At 50.9% G+C, this 17,969-nt stretch overlaps 7 protein-coding genes and 2 non-coding genes across 9 annotated transcripts; 4 read left to right on the top strand and 5 right to left on the bottom strand.

The window, feature by feature from the left end:
• Positions 1-2,096: 2,096 nt before the first annotated feature.
• BDZ83DRAFT_752099 (uncharacterized protein) lies at positions 2,097-2,684 on the top strand (the record flags this gene model as incomplete). The annotated part of the gene is made up of 1 exon (XM_060514146.1): positions 2,097-2,684. One exon carries the CDS (start codon positions 2,097-2,099, stop codon positions 2,682-2,684), a length of 588 nt encoding a protein of 195 aa, XP_060365170.1.
• Positions 2,685-3,920: 1,236 nt separating this feature from the next.
• Positions 3,921-4,597, top strand: BDZ83DRAFT_577317 (ankyrin repeat-containing domain protein; the record flags this gene model as incomplete). Its single annotated transcript, XM_060505008.1, has 3 exons — positions 3,921-4,085; positions 4,205-4,345; positions 4,415-4,597. The coding sequence occupies 3 exons, from the start codon at positions 3,921-3,923 to the stop codon at positions 4,595-4,597; spliced, it is 489 nt and encodes a 162-aa protein (XP_060365169.1).
• A 163-nt stretch (positions 4,598-4,760) lies between these two features.
• Positions 4,761-6,974, bottom strand: BDZ83DRAFT_777944 (cytochrome P450; the record flags this gene model as incomplete). Its single annotated transcript, XM_060515493.1, has 4 exons — positions 6,393-6,974; positions 6,157-6,316; positions 5,662-6,096; positions 4,761-5,609 (listed from the first exon to the last, which is right to left on the bottom strand). The coding sequence occupies exons 1-4, from the start codon at positions 6,575-6,577 to the stop codon at positions 4,761-4,763; spliced, it is 1,629 nt and encodes a 542-aa protein (XP_060365168.1). The 5' UTR covers positions 6,578-6,974.
• Positions 6,975-7,633: 659 nt separating this feature from the next.
• BDZ83DRAFT_621135 (uncharacterized protein) lies at positions 7,634-9,257 on the bottom strand. Its single transcript, XM_060508241.1, has 2 exons — positions 9,040-9,257; positions 7,634-8,961 (listed from the first exon to the last, which is right to left on the bottom strand). Exons 1-2 carry the CDS (start codon positions 9,129-9,131, stop codon positions 8,016-8,018), a joined length of 1,038 nt encoding a protein of 345 aa, XP_060365167.1. The 5' UTR covers positions 9,132-9,257; the 3' UTR covers positions 7,634-8,015.
• Positions 9,258-9,642: 385 nt separating this feature from the next.
• Positions 9,643-11,660, bottom strand: BDZ83DRAFT_577343 (fungal-specific transcription factor; the record flags this gene model as incomplete). The annotated part of the gene is made up of 4 exons (XM_060505012.1): positions 9,643-9,991; positions 10,048-11,343; positions 11,408-11,538; positions 11,622-11,660. The coding sequence occupies 4 exons, from the start codon at positions 11,658-11,660 to the stop codon at positions 9,643-9,645; spliced, it is 1,815 nt and encodes a 604-aa protein (XP_060365166.1).
• Positions 11,661-12,079: 419 nt separating this feature from the next.
• BDZ83DRAFT_t145 lies at positions 12,080-12,161 on the bottom strand. Its single transcript has one exon. It is a non-coding gene; the product is annotated as a tRNA-Ser (tRNA).
• Positions 12,162-14,089: 1,928 nt separating this feature from the next.
• Positions 14,090-14,161, bottom strand: BDZ83DRAFT_t144. The gene has a single exon. It is a non-coding gene; the product is annotated as a tRNA-Met (tRNA).
• Positions 14,162-14,958: 797 nt separating this feature from the next.
• On the top strand, positions 14,959-16,038 carry BDZ83DRAFT_752095 (fumarylacetoacetate hydrolase; the record flags this gene model as incomplete). The annotated part of the gene is made up of 3 exons (XM_060514145.1): positions 14,959-14,970; positions 15,030-15,111; positions 15,167-16,038. 3 exons carry the CDS (start codon positions 14,959-14,961, stop codon positions 16,036-16,038), a joined length of 966 nt encoding a protein of 321 aa, XP_060365165.1.
• A 1,164-nt stretch (positions 16,039-17,202) lies between these two features.
• On the top strand, positions 17,203-17,631 carry BDZ83DRAFT_752094 (uncharacterized protein; the record flags this gene model as incomplete). The annotated part of the gene is made up of 3 exons (XM_060514144.1): positions 17,203-17,367; positions 17,489-17,548; positions 17,605-17,631. 3 exons carry the CDS (start codon positions 17,203-17,205, stop codon positions 17,629-17,631), a joined length of 252 nt encoding a protein of 83 aa, XP_060365164.1.
• Between the last annotated feature and the right edge of the window lie 338 nt (positions 17,632-17,969).

The raw sequence follows: 17,969 nt of genomic DNA, 5'->3' as shown, positions 1-17,969 counted from the left end.
CCACTTTACTAGGAAGCACAGCCAGCCAGCGGAGCTGCCAGAGGTCAGGGCGGGGGATTTGGTGGTCAAGGCCTCGACAAATCCTGTACGCTGGCTGGGTGTCTGGTTCGACAAGAGACTGTCCTTCCGGCACCACGTCGACACAAGAGTAGCTGCGGCAAAGAAGGCAGCTCAACACCTGAGGCAGCTTACAAACACAAAGAGAGGACTGCCAGCGGCCGCCGTGCGAAAAGCCGTCGTCTCCTACGTACTGCCGATCGCGCTCTTCGGCGCCGAAACATGGTACGCAGGTATCACGAAGCCGGCTTCGAGACGCCAAGCGGAGACAGACACGAGTCCGCCTTTCCAAGGAAGACCCGTCAACACAGGCCAGAAGGGGCTCGTGCAGAAGATCGACAGCGTCATTACAGCGGCAGCAAGGATCGTTCTACCTGTCTGGAGGACAACGCCAACCAGTAGCCTCCTCCGAGACGCCGGCTTACCGTCAGCCAAAGTCGCCTTAGAAGGCGTCCGTTTACGGGCCGCAGTCCGACTACAGAGGATTGATCGCCGACACCCGCTAGTCGCGCGGCTCTCCCAGCAGGGACAGCAACAGACGAGACTACAACGGACGGCTGAACTTCTGCCAAGATGCGGAAGACCAACGTTCCTCCAATCACAGTACCTGCCAAGCTCACAGGATCAGATAGTAGTTCAATGCAAAGAAGAGGCTGCGAAAGCTTTCGAGCGCTGGCTAAAGACAGTACCGGAAAGCCATATGATCGTCTTCTCGGACGGCTCCAGGGCGACGAACGGAGCCGTGGGGTACGGCTTCGTCATCTACCGAGACTCCAAACGCATAGCGCAAGGGTGCGGCCGACTCGGACTAGCAGAAGTGTTCGACGCCGAGGTCGAAGGGGCGCGAACCGGCCTCAGAAGGGCTCTGCTCACCAATCGCGGTCATCCAATCCACATATGTATCGACAACACCAGCGTTATACAAGGCATCCGCGGCAAGGCGCCGGACTCGTCACAAGACGCGTTCCTCGAAATCCAAGAAGCGGCCAGGATATTTGATATACGGACGCACTGGTCCCCGGGACACCAGGGCATCGAAGGAAACGAGGCCGCGGACCGGCTGGCCAAAGAAGGAACGACACTGCCGGCGCGGATGGGTCAAATGGCAACACTAGCGGGCATCAAGCGGCTTGCAAGGGAAAAAATTACAAAGCCAGCACAGGAGATGGTGGTATAAAGAGCGAAGGCCGCGGTACGCGGACTTGGGGCTTGAGGCAGCTCTGTCCAGCCCTCCTGAACTGGCCTTGCCGCGGGCTACGTTACATCACCTGCTGGCGGCACGATCGGGTCACGGGGACTTCGAGCAATATCACCGACGTTTCAACCACGACGACGCTCTAATGATGTGCTCTTGTGGAGAGGCGAAAGACGTGGACCACCTGGTCTACTGTCGACTAACGCTGGCGAGGAGGCAACGGTGGCCGACCCTCCACTCTCGCAGTATGCCCGAGCCCATAGGTCCTATGGGATCTCTCGAGGCCTACTTCAAGAGATTAATCACCGACCCACGAGGCTTCGAGGCCTTTCTCCGCGTGACGGACTTCTTCCAGAAGATCTGTCTGCGGTAGCAGCATCCACACCTAGGTAGATGTGAGTGCGGACTACAAAGAACCTCCCGATTCCAAGGGACGATTTGGGAAAGAATGAAACTGGGGCACCAGCGGGAACCGGGGACAGACAGAACGCGTAGTGGCCACAAGGCATGATTTGGAGGACGATGTAAAGAGACGACGTACTGTAGAGTAGGTAGCCTTGGCTCACGGCCCTCCACGCCATATACCCTTCGGGAGGTCTGCGGTAAGGGCTCTAGCCCGGCCGCCACGGCGTTAAATACAACAACAACAACAACAACAACAACAACAAAAGTTTCCCTAACAATCGGCAGTAGCGGGGATGAAGGCGACCAAGTTCGCACTGTCATCGAGTGTGCCAACGACAAATCCTTTGTTGTTCAGAAATCCCTCCTCACTAGGCACTCTGACTTCTTCAGAGCCTGCCTGAGCCACGATTTCCAATAATCGAAGAGTTCCACCATCCGCATGCTCGATGTTGACGCTGATCTAATGTTCTTGTACCTGGGCTTGGCACATCGACAATTCAACAAGACACCCGAGTTCGGGCGTATGTTTGGCATCATATCGCTTGCCCATTTCCCCCACGTCGCCGACTGGACGCGCCTCATCAAGCTTTGTCAGCTCTTCAACTTTCTCCAAAATAATGAGCTACTGAGGAGTGCATGGTCCGTTCTCAGCTTCAACACATTGACTGCACTCATCTACCTCCTCGCCCCAGAGACGGACGGCGCAGAAGTCGACCGCTGCTTCGATGCCTTTGCGAGAGCCTTTGACACGCTCGACGTCGACCATCCAGCCCAGGCCAAGTTCCGGGATGAAATGGTCGCACGATTTTGTGAGCACTGCCATTGTGATCTTCTCGTCCGCCATCATCAAGCTTTGGAGTCCCATCCGGACTTCGTTGCCAAGGTTAGCTTGAAGCAGGCTGAGTATGCTGCGTCTATGATGCAGTACCTTTCTGGGAGCCCTCGGGCTCGCGGAAAGAGGTCTGGGCTGTGGAGGAGCAAGGCTCGTTGCTGGGATCATCTCATGCGCCAACGCAAGTCTAAGTAGAGGATGATTCTTTCCAACTCAAGTGCCGCTCTCAAAAAGCACGACAAACTACAGTCTACACATCTTCGCCAGAGAAAGATTGTTGCTCGACGATACGCGCTGGTGGTTGCCATCACTATGCCCGCTGTTACCAGTATCCAGTAACATAGACAAACATCCTGTGTGTGTTCCGACTAGCGTTCACCTTACCTAGAGATACGGTAAGTTCTGGTGCATGCACGAGCATCACCGCCTGACGTGGCGAGGGCGTCTGCACATGGCACCTCGGAAGTTGGCGGTTATGACAGCATTATAGATAACTTGGATTATCTCCTAGGGCAGATGCCCGAGGAGATTTACCACTCACATCCGGGGAATGCTTGTAAGATAGAATGTCTGTACCTTAGCCGAGCTACAGCGACCAACCCCGAACCCTGAGTATACTCGTCTCTTCCCTAACAGGAATGTCACCTTGAGATAAGTTTTGCAGGAAGGTCATCAAGCGTTCAAGGAACTCAGCCAACAAAAGTAGCAATCAAGTCCATTTACGGAGCTCCATCTGTTTAATATATATTCCCATGCTTTTCACGTCTCCTTGGGTTAGTTCCTCGTGCCGGGTCGCCTGAAAAACCTACAACGACACATTTGTGAGATGCGTTAGAAAGGGAGTAACAAAAGTAAGTTGTGCACCGCCCTAAAAGGTATACTACTTTGGGAAGTTTAGTCCAACCAACATATTATTCCTGTTGCGCTTTCACGTCATCAGTCATCAGCAACTTAATTGACAATAGCAGTGCAGTTAACCACGAAACTGGGAACCGAAAACTGCCTCTCGGATGGAAACTTCGCAAATACACTTGATAGCTAAGTGCACGATCTGTTGATGGCAATGAAGACAACCCGAAAGCGAGCATTGTGTTAGTGGAACAACCGGTCTTTGTCCAAGTTTATTCTTAGCAGGTAAAAAGTGGGACTCTTTTCTGACTCTGCAGCCACGGCTTCCGGTGATGCACGGAGTCTCTTCACAGTCCGAGCCAATCAGCAGCCCAGCTTACTAACCGGGCATTTCTCGAACATTCCCCTCCGTCCTCACCGAATACCTAGCAGAAGCTGGGCAACGACCTCGCTTGTCCTATTCATCCTAGCGTCGCCCTCCGCCGCAAGGAACCACTTTCACTATCAGCATTACTAAGTGTTAAACCCATTCGGAGACTGTTGCGCAATTCGTCGTTCTCAAAACATCCATCAGAAGAAAACATGAGCGCGTTGACATCTGCTACGGCGTTCTCGCCATCACTGGAGGCCGTCAGGTTGGCTGCCAGCATGTATAATGCGGCCCGCGAAGGCAACAAGGCTGTCATTGAGGAGGGCATCCTCGACGGGTTGCCGCCGAACCTGACCAATGAAAAGGGAGACACATTGGTGCGTAACGATGCTCACCTCAGTGGCTGTTCCTAGGCGGGAGGAGGCTGTTTTCAGTGTCCGAGCCGGAGACCTTGACGATGGTTCTTGAGTCAACTCATGGCTAACATCTCATCCAGCTGATGTTGGCTGCATACTACGGCCATGCGGACGTGGTCAAGCTCCTGATCCAGCATGGAGCTGACCCCAACAGACTGAATGACAAGCGTCAAAGTCCCATCGCGGGCGCTGTCTTCAAGGGCCTGGATGCCGTGATTGAGGTACGTTTGCGAGGGAAATTATGGGGAGGAAGGACTCCTCATTCACAGTGCTGACGCGGACTCCGACAGGTCCTCCTGGAGGGTGGTGCTGACCCAGAATACGGCAAGCCATCAGCGATCCAGTGCCTCACAATGTTCAACCAAGAGGGTAAGTGGAAGGACAAGTTCGAGAACGCACCCGGAAGAGGAAAGGCAAAGGCAGTGCCTCAGGATCAGGCCGAGGAGAGGGCGCCTGAGAAGTTCAAAGCATGAGCGATACTACGAGACTCCAGTGCCTACAAGCAAGGGCACGACGAAGTTTCCAACTTTAACGAATACCACAAATTATGACAATTTTTACAGTTCATCCAGTCATTTGAGCTGCTGTGATGTTCTTGAAAAGATCGTTTGTTCATCCCTAATATCCACGACCAGGTCATTCTTTGAAATCTGACGACACCAAAGACTCAAAAACCATTCCGCTAGGAATCTCCTTCCACTGCTTACTCTTGTCCAAAAGTGCTTGACTCGCCTTCCATTCTCTTCGGATGACCTGCACATGAGCATCGCTCCTCGGCGCAATTTTCGCAGGGAACGGCTTCGGTTGGACCAGAAAACCGTCAGTAAGGTTCTCCGCGTTTGGGGTAATCTCATTACCCTCGGCATCAACTGCTTTCTCAAGGTTGAAAGCCCACAACAGCCTCGAAATACTTAGGAACAGCGATCGATCAGCGATATGCGTCCCTTGACACAGACGCCGACCAGCGCCAAAGACGTAGTGATCGCGCTTCGACGGGTCGCCATTCATCGCCGACTCGAATGAGTTCTGCTCGTCACCTTCGTAACGAGAGGGGTCAAAAGCGCGGGGATTCTCGAACCGGTTCTCGTCCATGTTGATGGCCCATACATTCAGCATGACGCCTGCGCCCTTGGGAATTTTGTAGCCCATATACTCGTCGTCCTGTATGACAGCGTGCGGTAGGCCGAGGATCGCAGTCGGCATCCAACGCAGGGACTCCTTGACACATGCCCGTATGTAGGGCATTGAGTCCCAGTCATCCATATTCGGGAGTCTCTCGGTACCGCAGACTCGATCCAGTTCTTCTTGGGCCTGCTTCTGTACGGATGGGTGCAGGACCATGGCCTGGACGAAGCCAGTCAGCGTGGATGCGGTGGTGTCCGAACCAGCTTCAAGCGCGGACCCGGAGATGTAGCCGGCCAGGGCGTCGGAGAAACCGAGAGTCTTTTGGCTTTCGACGATGCCCACGCAGAAACAGGGCTGAGACTCGATCAGTACTCTATCTTATACGGAATCTCGAATATGGGGCAATGCTCACCTTTGCCGTGCCCTCGAGAACACGGTCTTTCGCATCCATCCAATGTCCGACATACAGAGCCCTTTCCTCCTTATGTAGCGCCGCAGCGTATCTTTTCCCAGGCGACATGAACCCGAGATTTCTCAGAGGCGGGTACACGTCCAACAGAGCAGCCGTAGAAGAACCCACGACCTCGCTCCACTTCTCAACGCAGTGGTACAGCCTTTTCAGTTTCTCGTCATGTATGCTCGTCGTACGGAATCCAAACACCATCTGCGTCGTCAGCGAGGTCGTGAACCGGCGGATGTGATCGACAAAGGAGTCTGGCTCTTCAAGAAATCCGGATAGCATCTGCTTGCTTTCGAGGTCTTGGTACGGTACGTAGCCCTTGGCGGCGTTGATGTGTAGGACTTGGTGGAATATCTTTCGGATCATGCGCCATGTTTCGCCGTATTGCTTTTGTTCCGTTAGCTCTTGAGATCATTTCGCAGAACATCCACGCGCCCAGCAACTGACCATCATAACGACGCGGAGATTGCCGCTGACTATATTTCCGAGATATAGATCGGTGCGAGAGGAGTAGATGTTGCTGCGTTTGTCCAGGAGGTCCTTCACTGCTCGGTCGGACGAGAGCACAATCATGACCTTGGTGCCGAGAATGAGCGAGTAGACCGGGCTACCCAAGACCCTCATGTTAGTGTATGGATACTCGTGCTTTCCAACCATGTAGGCGAGCGCCTCGTTGAACATACCCATATTCTTTAGCCCATTGCTTGAACTGGTGATGCGATTGTGTCGGTGGAATTTGATGCAAGTTCCCAATCAGCGGTAATGTAGGAGGACCTGGAGGATAGTTCTTGGGCCGTCGACCTACATTCCGCAGCTTGAATATGGCAAAGGCTACAATCGCCAGCGGGATCAGAAACAGGGATACCATGATCTGAATTCGAGTGTGCAAGATATCCACGAGCGTTGCAAAGTGGAAGGAGCAAGGGAGAAGGACTGAAAGAGAGAACGACAGAGCGCGAAAGCGAGTTTCAATCTCAATTGCCAGCCATCATCTGCTCTGCTGACTTCTTTGCGGGGAGTCGACGGCAGCTCACATATCATCATCTCGGCGTACCCATGCCAAGTGTGCGCCCCTCCCGCAACTTCATCCACGTATCCCGAACGGAGCACTTGAGCAACCAATGCTGCATTTTACGTAGGTAAGCGGGCCCAGAAGTATGAGAAAGTTCCACCTTCTTTTGTTGGTACCGTGTAGTATCAGACTGCGACCTGGCTCTCCACTGAGAACACGAAAGAGTAAGCTGCAGGACAGCCTGTTGGCTTCACATGCAAGCAGCCAATGATTTACGTATGATATTCCAGCTACGGAAATGCAATGTAACGGCTCGATGCATCATTGTCAAGGCTCTTTCAGACGCCTGCTCCAACGCTAATCGTCAGCGAGAAGAGGAATTGACGGCAAGTACGCAGAACAAGTGCTGATGCTCTCGGCACTGAGTAACTCGATAATTGGAGCAATGCAAGAGCTGCATATTCGTTATAATAATGCCGCGAATTTTGCAGGTATTCTTACAGTACCATATGACGATTGATTACTCCTACTGCTGGGCAGAGAGCGTTAGAAAGACATTATGCGACTGCAGAAGAACAAACATATTCAACGAGTACCACACATACTCAACATGGAGCAAAACCTTCCGAACTATTTCGACCGCCAGTAGATCCAGCTTGTAAAAGAACCAAGCGCTTGCATTTACTTTCAAATGTAGCCCGAAACAGTCGCGTTCATCGTTTTCGGATTCCTTTGCTCGTGTTGCAAGATCACAGCCTTAGCGACCTGAAACGTATCTAGGCCGAGTTTCATCTTCGACGAGAAGCCGTAATCATCTATGTGCGCAAAATGACTACGTCACAGAGAGAGGAAAGCTAAACAGAGAGCGATTGCTAGAAATCCTTTCTGCTCTTTGGCTCAAGACGCATCTTTCTATGCATTAGGTACTCACACGAGACTGTTGGTTTACTTAAACATGCTCCTCAATTAACTGACCGGCTCGACTGTTGACGGGCATGGCGACAGAGGCGCTGAAGATCTCAAGAACTCAGCGAGTACGTACGTCAAAGCTGCGGATACGGAAGAAGAGGTTGGATAATGATCATTGCGTAAGTACCCAGTCGCCTCCATAGTTCCTCACAGTCTTGAGAGTGTTTCGTGAGGGTTATGAGAGGATCGTATTCTAAGGTCTTGATCTATTTTGTTGAGTTCGAAAAACGAGTCAATAGCCCAATCACAGAGAACCTGGATCGTTTCCTACCTCCAACTATCCACCTTCATTCAATGCTCAAGTAATGAGCTGTAATCCCCGTCCTCAATGATCTCGGCGCACGCCGTCTTCGCCACAATCTCCGTCCTCATCATCATCACCGTCGTCGTCATCTTCTTCGTCCTCATCATCCTCGTTGTCCTCGTCATACTCATCGCCCTCGCCATCACCGTCGTCCTCTCCATCTTCCTCGTCATCATCTCCTTCAGAATCTCTCGAAATGGAATCGCCGTCGTGCATCTGATCATGGTAGGAGTAAGAGAAGGCTTCCACGAGATCGGTGTAATATCTCAAGTATCCAATCCCGGTGAATATCCGGTTCTCCGTTTCAAGACGCTCGACCTTCGTGCTGAGAGACCTGGTCTGCTGCAGGAGAGCAGCCATACGTTGAGTCGTGGCCATCAGCACGGCCTCCAGAAAAGCCTCGCTCTCGGGAGTTGTGCGGGCTAAAGCGTAGGTTTTATCCATGTCGATTTGTTGGCAGCAAACCTTCGCAATCTCGGACTGGAGATTGGCCTCGTCGGCAATGCTGGGATCCAAGGTGTCATATGCAATCTTGTATGTGTTGTACAACCATTTGATACCCTCTGGCAATGACTTATTGACCTTTGTGACTGTTCCCTTCTGCATGCACTCCAGAATCGACTGGCTCAGTTTGACACGTATAGACTCGTTCATGAAACGATCGGAAAGTCGGTACATTTCGATCATGGGAATGATGTCATCCATAGCTTCGTTGTCCCACTCGCTACTGACTAGGAAATCCTCGACGTCGATTGGATCGCACGTATCTGTAACATCGACGATTTCGAGGTAAGTCTCGAGAAGCTCTGGCTCAATGTCGTCGAATTCGATGACGGAAGTTCTGCCCTCGACGAAGTTGGATTTGTTGAGGCATGCTCTGAAGTATTCAGAGTCCTTGACCAGCTTAGGCTTGCTGAATTTGAAGACCTTTTTGCCACATTTGAGGGTGACACGCTCGTCAGAATCACTAGGAGACCAACAGGTTAATGAACAACAACATATAATTTCCACATCTGGGTGCCGTAACATTGATGGTTGAGCTTACACAAGCATTAGCCCTGAGGCAAAGTCCGCATCGTCGATATCGGGAGGCTGCGGAATGCCTACAGCGATGTGAAAAGCATCGGAGTCGGCCATCTTTCTCGAGAGATTGGGGGAAATTGACTGTGGTCGGCAGGAAATGAGAAGAGAGACTCGGTGGTGAGAGGAAGAGGTTTTGAATTTATGAAAGCCCAAGGGAGCAGAAAATAAGGAAATTTACAGAAAAGCACCGGGGTTGGGAAGGAGAGAGCGTGGTGTCGTTTGGGGAGGAAGGAAGGGATAGGCAGGCAGGCAGGTACCGGGAGTACAGGCAGCAGAAGGCACCTTCCGTCAGGCGAAAATCGGACAATGAACCACTTAGATCTAAATATTGCATTATTGATTTGGTATCTTTCATTGTCTTACAAAACAGCAGATATTTCTGCATGTACTGCGGACAAGAAGATTGTAAGATGCATTTTGTTCTGGAGCAGCTATATTTTGGACAATAACACAAGGCTGCGCCCGCTACTGTTCTTCTATGCCAGTCCCAACCATACCCTGCCTCATTCTATGTTTCTTATGACCCGCATCGACGCCTGCTCCCCCATTCTCCCAAGTGGTCAGATCAACTTGAGGTATACTCGTTCATCGTCCAAAAATTGCCGTCCACCAATCCCCACCTTCCGTTATCAAGAGGGTCTTCATCTCCAAATTCAAGCCCAGGGGGATCGAGATGTAAGAATATGTCTGACGAACTTGACATTACGGCAAGTCGAGCCCTCTCGTTGATTTCTTTACAAGCACTATGAATCCTCTTGAGCCTTCCGTCATCTGTAGCCTTGATTAGCCGTTCGAGTAAGAGCAAGGCTGATTCGACGTTGCTTTGATCCGTCAGTCGACACGGGTTATCTGGACAGGCCAGGTTGTTGACGGTGATGAACATTATACTTGTCAGGTAGCCGCACGACACTAGCCTGCAGCCACATTGTTAGTACCAACTGTGAAAATGGAAGGAGGGAATTCCACATACCAGGTGAGAGCAGAGTCATTCTCAGGTGTTGCAGCATAGAGATGCATGCAAGTCCGCGCCTCCGTAACCAGCTTGTCCCAGCAGTTCGGCAGCCGTGCTGCCAGATCGGACCGTGCTGCCGGGGTGCTCCCCTTGTTGCAGCTGAGCAGCCCTTGAAGCCACTCGAGATGGTGCGAGTCAGCGTAGTGGGTTGTCGCGATGAGCTGCAGATGGGTGTAGTGAAGTAGGCAAATGTATCGAAGGTACTCAGCGGCCACGGTCGCTGCTGCGAGCTCTGGCTGGAATTCGACAGGTATTGAGTTCTGCCAATTTTCCAGCATCTTCCGGATGCGAAGCATGTTCTGACTTTTTTCTCGGTCTGGAAGCTTGAGAGCTCGAACTGAGAAACACATGTGATAAAGCTTTCCCTGGATGTAGGCGAGCTGAACAGTACTGCGGAAGTAGTTGAACTTTTGGCCAGAGAAGCCCATGACCATGCCTATATCATCTGTAGGATTAAGAGGCGGTATATCCACGTCGATATCTGACTCCTGATGCATAGGCGGCTGCGTCAATCTCATTGATAGGTCGCGGTCGAGTATGAATGCGATCCAAAAGACTCGGCTCCTCTGAAGAGCCTCAGCCGGCTCGAAATCTTGCGCCGTGGACTTTGTATGAAGTCCAAGACCCTGGCACAGCCTAATTGCAGTTGCTATAAGTATGGATGCTGGGCCCTGATCCGCTGAGCCGTGGAAGACCAGGACTAGTCCAAGGAGAGTCTGCAAGACCAGCATACTCGGCTCGTTGATGACTAACTTGTTCAGAACGGATTGGACGTTATCGATGTATTGCTGCATATGTTGCGTCTCCTCGTAGCTCGAAGCGTATGAGTGCCGATGTGCAAGGGCGAGGACGACGTTGATGGCGGCCCAGACGTCTGACTTACGGTGCGCCGGGTACGCGTACCAACTTCGCAACATCTTGACGAAGCTTTCTCGCTCAAACAGCGGGAGCACTTGGTTCGAGTTCTGGAAGTAGTCCTCTATTGAAGGCAGGATCTGACGCAGTGGTGGGAGTGTTTTACTGGACTCGTGACCTGAGATGCTTGAGCCTGGGTTGGTAGAGGAGCCGGGTGATTCATTGAGTGTAGAGTCAGTGTTTGCCGCCCAGAGATGGTGCTCCTCTTCAGAGATACTTGCAGCCGAAACCGGCTCCAACGATGTTGGGGAGAATTCTGGGTTGGGTGCCTTGGGCGAGGGTTGTTTTTGGGCCTCCAGTTGCGCTAGTCTTGCTTCCAGCATCTCGATCTTCTTGGCTCTATTATGAGTATACTGTCAGTTGATAAACTCTATCTGCGGAGAGTGCAGAAGTGAAGACTTACTGATTCGACTTCACGGCAGTCGCCCTCGTCGGGCCTGTGTAAGTGCACTCTGAGTTGTATAACTTGCAACCGGAACATCGTGGCTCTTTTGCATCACATTTGATCTTCTTATGATAGCACAAATCGCAGGCCTGTACGGTTCAAGTTCATTGTCAGTCTTATTGAAGGCTGCATTCACCCGGCTGAGTAGGTATTAGGAGTTGCAACTACTCACCTTTCTCCTCCTGACTCTTTTGGGCTTGGATGTCTCCATCGTTTCTGTTAGTTGCTAGAATGCGTATCTGTGTCCTCGTCCAGCCTCTGTCATTCGATGCGATATGAGATGAAGCAGTTTGATGTTTCAGCAATGACAGTCACGCTGTGATGAGCTCTTCGTATCTCCTTGGATCGGGCCAAGTAGTCAAGTAGATTATGGCTGTGGCTTGGAGCCGGGACTCGGGAAGTCGTCTGATGAGACCCCGCTTACAAATAGATGAACTAATCCCAATGGGGTTAAAGGTCAACGAACAGGATCCTCTACACGAAGTACTCCAGGCACCTGGATAACAATCACATAAGTTCTTCCTTAAAGCTGCCTGCTGCTATACCAAAACACTCTAATCCTTGCGGTATTTGGATAGGCGTCTAAAAGAAGACCAAGCTTGACCGGCCAAAGGAGACAAAATCAAAAGACGACGTTGGCCTGATTCGAACAGACGCTCCCGAAGGAACAAGATTTCTAGTCTTGCGCATTAGACCACTCTGCCACAACGCCAATTGAACACATCTCTGAAGAGTGGAGATGTTGACACTTAACTAGATCATGGTATATATTGGGCTTGGTCTTGGAAAGGACGAACTCGATGTCGTTTGCGCAGCTCCGAATAGTGTTTGTTTGCAGTTCGGATGACATCTCTGGAATGTAACTCCAACTTTTACACTGTACCGTTCCTTGGAAACTCTATTCAGCGCATGCACGCACGCACCCTTTGCCTTACCTTCAATTGCTGGCTGGAGATGCGGGGCACCAAGTTTTATACCCATCCATCTTCATACAATGCAACTTATATAAAATCAGTCACGGCAAGGATACAATTTCTGTATTGAGAAGGTGTCGGATTCCCGACTCTGCTTACCATGCTCATAATGTAAACCGCCAAAGTTTTGAACATCTGTGCATTTGCCAAAGCTCAATACGGCTACAAGGCACATCCACAGTCTTTGGAAGTACTAAATCGCAGCGCAAAGTCTCGCAGCTCAAACGAGCCTACTCATCATGCAAGTCGTGGCGTTTCACTTCGTACAGAAAAACTTCGATAAAACTCCTCGCAAATGGGACAGTCGGGGGTTGAAAGGCCCTTGTCCATTGGACACCATCTTTTCCACCCATGACACTCGTTGCTCATGCAAGCTGGCTGGCGCCCGGGAGAAACAAGTTGCGCCTTATTGGGCGGACGGGTCATTTCCCACTTCCTTGGTTCCACAGCCTCGTTGAAGCTGTGCGAGTCCCTATTTTACAAATCAGTAGTAGCAGCCCGATCTCGAACTTGGTAGTCTTTGGGAGGTTTGTAAAAGTCTTCAAAAGTCATCGGGATCTCCGAATATACTTCTGCATAGTATTTCTGAAGCTGATGAAGCTGAGGCCGTGACATTGCCGGTTGCTGGTAGAAGCTCTATTCCCGGGGAGTTGCAAGCAATTCGGGCCACCGAGATTTCTGTCGCCCATCAGCCTGTTTCGCCTTGTGCGCCGTTGTATCCAAAGCAGCTTCAAGACTCTTCTTGCCTTTCTCCAGCTTTTCTTTCCTCTATTGTTTGATACTTGCGCATGTGACCTCCGATGGAGCACCATCATCAGACGTGCGTCTTTCCGATGCCGAAAACCCGCGGAGACGCAAGCTCTTGGCCCTGACCATGGGCTGTCTCGACTTGTCATATCGCGCGCTTAGGATAAGTTCACTGAGAACTTTGTTAGCCGTTGAGATCTGTATTTGGTAGACTGAAAAGTGTCCATGTCGGGTTAGCATTCTGTTGGAATATTGCATGTGGTTTCTGAACGAAGTGGCCATGTCCTGCACTCTGAGGTCTTCCCACTCTGTCATGTGCTTCGTGCTGACTATACTGACGAGCTCTTTCCACCAGGACATAGAACGCGTCTTCGATGTGTTCTTGTATCGCGTCATTTCCGACGCCGAGGATACTGTATGGTCGGTGGGCGTTGGCGGATCCATCGATTTGTTACACGTAAAACCTTGAACTACGGCACAGGAGAATACGTTGAAAATGGTGCGGAGAGGGGTGAAGACTTGCTGTCGACTGGAGGCACTTACAAGCACCCTGTGTATATGTCCACGATACTTGAATACCACCAGCGACTACGGGTAACGAAAATCAGTGGGGGAGTCCTGACAAAAGGTTCTAAGGTGAACAGAATCGAGTTAGGCTCGGAATGAAATGAGATTTGACCAGAGTGTCGTCGGATGAAGACGTTCATTAACATTTTGGCGTTGAACTCCAGTGAAAGAGGGCACGCCCACTGCGTAACGAACACCTCGAAGAAGTAGCCAACTGAAATTCGGCAAGATTGTTCTTTGTGTCCCCTGTAAACGTTCAACTCTTTGTCACCCTACTCGAGAACAAAAGGAAGGACTGCTTAGACCAGGACAGGAGCTGCAAAAGGCAACACTTTCAAGGCGAAAGTCTTATTAGCACAACCTGGTTTCGATCCAGGGACCTCTGGGTTATGAGCCCAGCGCTCTACCCCTGAGCTATTGTGCTTGTTCTAGTTGTTGGAGGACGAAGCTCATTTTGATTTTACCAATGCTGTGGAAAGGGTGGATGAAAGTGTGACCCACTCAAGGGTCGCAAATTTTGCTGGCCCATCAGCTAGTGTGGCAGACAACTTTGGCCTCAGCGGCCTCAGTGGGAGAGTCATGCCACCACTCCAACTGATCAGGCAAAGCTTCCTGACTCTCATGGTAGGTCTGTACGGACAGACGGGTATTTTCAAGGGCTGCCGCTCCTAAAAATGCACGCAGGAAGACAGACCCAAGCCTTCGGGCTTCCAGGGGGCCGGGCCCACCGGAGATAGGTCCGGCAGAGAGGCCGAGTGGACGTTGCGTGCGTGCATGTCTGGAGAAAAGGGACAGAGCCACGTTTCTCCCCAGATTGTTAATAGAATTTTAAATAATTGTCCACCAGTCTTTATCTATCTACGAGGTACCGAACCATCTCTTGTTGAAATAAGGTGGGCTTTGCGGGGTGAGGATCTCCGACGTTATCTTGGTGCGGATACTGGTCGTGGTGTTGAGAAAAAGGCCGATCACATTTCCCGAAGCCATCGGGAAAACGCCACGACCACGGAGGATGACCGACGTCACCCGGTGCAGTCAGCTTCCGGTCAACAACCGGAGGTCTATCTCCTAGATGCGGGTGTTTATATCCGCCTCATACTTGATGCCATGTTTGCTCTTGTCGCAAACAAGCTCATTCGGATTTGCCTGGAGCTGTAAGCGCACCACTACCAGCCGATTTGAATCTTCTCGTCAACTGAGCCTCAAAATTAGTCAACCAAAATGATAACTCCTGTAAGTGGGCCTCAAAGTGACACAATAATCGTCAAATATCTGTTACTAATGATCTTCAGAGATGGAAACGGCTCGTAAGATTCATCGCGGAAGATGATTGGAGGGAATACATCGGTGAACCAGTCGATGAGACGGTTGATGGTATTAACGCTTCTTCTTTCGCAAGTCAAACCACATTCTCTGACACTCCCAATAGTTGGAGCTGCCCTGGCCGCATCTCTCCCCGTTCCGACACGCGTTTTCACGGGAATCTCAGCCTTGGACGCCTCAGCTGAGCCAACCCCAAGGATCCTGACTGTTCAAAAGCTTCTTCCGCCCCTGACGCGCAAAGAAATCGGCACGATCCGTTGCATCGGTCTCAACTACCGCAAGCACGCCAAAGAAATGAACCTCGAACTACCAGAGCACCCAACTCTTTTTTTCAAGCCCGCAAGCTGTCTCAATGCGTCAAACGCACCACTTCTAATCCCCCATCAAGCAACAGATCTGCAAGCGGACTACGAAGCTGAGCTAGCCGTCATCATCGGCCGCGACGCGAGGAATGTCAGTGTGGAGGATGCAATGGACTACGTGCTCGGTTACACGTGCTCCAACGACGTCACGGCGCGAAAGCACCAGTTCGCTGGTGCTCAATGGGGTTTCGGAAAGGGATTCGACGGCTTCGCTCCGATGGGTCCGTGTATCGTCAGCGCAGGAAGCCTTCCGGACCCTTCAGTCATTGAGCTGAAGACGGTTCTCAACGGCGAGATAATGCAGGAGGGTAGAGGGGACGACATGATCTTCTCCATTGCCGAGATCGTGGCGTATTTGTCTCAAGGCACGACGCTGGAGGCCGGGACTGTGATCATGACGGGGACTCCTCACGGGATCGGTGTGAGTAGAACTCCGCCTGTTTTCTTGGCTCCTGGGGATGACCTTCGCATCGTGATGAGCCACGGCCTAGGAAGTTTGGTTAATAAGGTGGAATACGAGGAAAACCCCCAGAAGAACATGAATGGGGCAAATGGAGTTAAAGCGGTGAACGGTGTGAACGGAGTGAAAGAAGTCAAAGTCAATGGACTCCATTAAGTTGAGAAAGCACTCCGAGAACATTAAAAATGGACGCCACATATTTGTCAGTCAGAAATGCCAACTCCAAGTTCTTTGTTACATAGAACTTTCCGTCTCATGGGATCGCTAGTCAACTTGAGGGGTAGGTAGTATGGCATATCTTGCTTCCAGTCCCGAACTCCGAGAGCCATGCCGCTTAGGTAAGTATCAGGCATTGTTGTAAAACCCTCCGTCCTGCACGACTTAGAGTTTCCAAATCCCCGGAGTTGCGACTTGGTTCTCCACTGACAATGCGGATATGCATAGCCATAATGCACATGCCTTGCGGGGCAACTCCGACACCCGGGACTCCTAAGCCTTACAAGGCCAAGAATCGGCCCAGGCAGGCTTCTATGTTGTCCGACGAAATGAGGTTCACTAGAGATACCGTCAATGGGGTTCTACGGAAATTGAAGTCCCGTACGCTTAAAGGCGATGAAATGTGCAACGAGTTGTGATGATGTTGCCATCTTAATCAGACTGGATTGGATGCTCAACGAATAGATAATAGTTGTGTGTCGATCATTCCTCTGATAGGAAAGTTCCCAGCTCGTTAGCTTGAACTCAGGCAAGAATGGAATACGAATATCTTAGGTTGGCGAGTCGCGCCCTTGAAAAGTGGCCCAAGACTCAATTTAATTATACTCCGTAACCGCGGGATCTTACCCTGGCTATCCTGGTAGGAAATTGTGTCCGTATGGAAAACTCAAAGGAGCTTTGCTAGCTACGAGTAAGGTACGGATAAAGACAGGTCGGTTCGTTGTGCAAGTAATACTTATTGCGCTGACTCGTAACAAACCGAAACCGACACGGATACTCGGACAGAGCGCGTTGTGGACTGCAAAACAAAGTCAAAGTAATTAAATAAAGCATCAGATTTTGAATGAGATTAATTGTTGTCAGCCTCCGGGATGAGAAAAATCATGCCCACCGCAACGACCGGGGAAGGCAGTGCCGGACGCCGAATGGCAATGATGCCGTACCTCAACATATCAGAAGTACAAATAGCGAGCTAGACTCAGTAATCATGGCAAGTATAATTCCTCATCAACAGCCAATAAATCAACCCAACACTCACTCTTTCAATAAGCAACCCAACCAACCAGCCAGTTCTCTCAGCAACTTAAAAACCCAGCCGCCATCATGCAGTTCTCTACTATCACCCAGCTGATCCTTCTCGCCACCGCCCCTCTGGCTATGGCCAGCGTTGCTGCTGAGCGCACTAGCAGCAACAGCGTCTTCGACGTCCGTATGGAGTGCATCAAGAGCAACTGTGGTGGTGTTGGAGCCGCTTGCGCCGGTGCTTGGGTAAGTCACACTACCAACCGCCAACCGAAATGTTCATCCTTCACGAAGGCCACTTCGAGATCAGAAGTGATCTTGTAGATGAACTTATTCGTTTGAGACAATTTACTAACTGTGTGGATAGTGCTGCGTCCGCTACAACAAGGATGGCTGCAAGTGCATTGCGCCGGGTGACATCTCCGAGGTAAGTCTATCCTTTCCTCATAAATACTGTTTTTACATACTAATCAACTACCTCAGAACGGAGATAAGTGCCCCGCTGCGTAAGGGAACTAGGAAAAGCTACTGTAACTATGACGAGCGGCAAAAGCGAGTGGGGGGTCGAAGAATTTAGAGAGCAACACAAAGTATTTGAAACTCCAATATTACTTTTCCAAGAAGGTTCAAATTCCCGGTGCATAGTTTAGCAAGTCGACTTGACTGGTCGTAGACGACGAGGTGTCTGACGATTCATTGATTAAGTACTCTTCTGCTCATCTGAACCAACGCCGAACGTCTGGGGTCCATGCTATTGTTGGACTTGAATTGGTATCAACAGCGAATACTCGGTAACTACTTGGCAAAATCTTTCTCATGATTGTATGTTCGGTTTTGACACCGAGAGA

The sequence above is a fragment of the Colletotrichum acutatum genome (genome assembly GCF_030867785.1).
Source record: "Colletotrichum acutatum strain CBS 112980 chromosome Unknown BDZ83scaffold_45, whole genome shotgun sequence".
NCBI classification, from domain to species: domain Eukaryota; kingdom Fungi; phylum Ascomycota; class Sordariomycetes; order Glomerellales; family Glomerellaceae; genus Colletotrichum; species Colletotrichum acutatum.
This window is presented reverse-complemented; position numbering and strand designations above follow the sequence as displayed.

Coding starts and splice junctions, on each gene's coding strand:
- BDZ83DRAFT_621135 (XM_060508241.1), bottom strand. CDS start 9,131: ATGGCCGACTCCGATGCTTTTCACATCGCTGTAGGCATTCCGCAGCCT. Junction 8,962..9,039: donor GCCTCAGGGCTAATGCTTGT/GTAAGCTCAACC, acceptor TTGGTCTCCTAG/TGATTCTGACGAGCGTGTCA.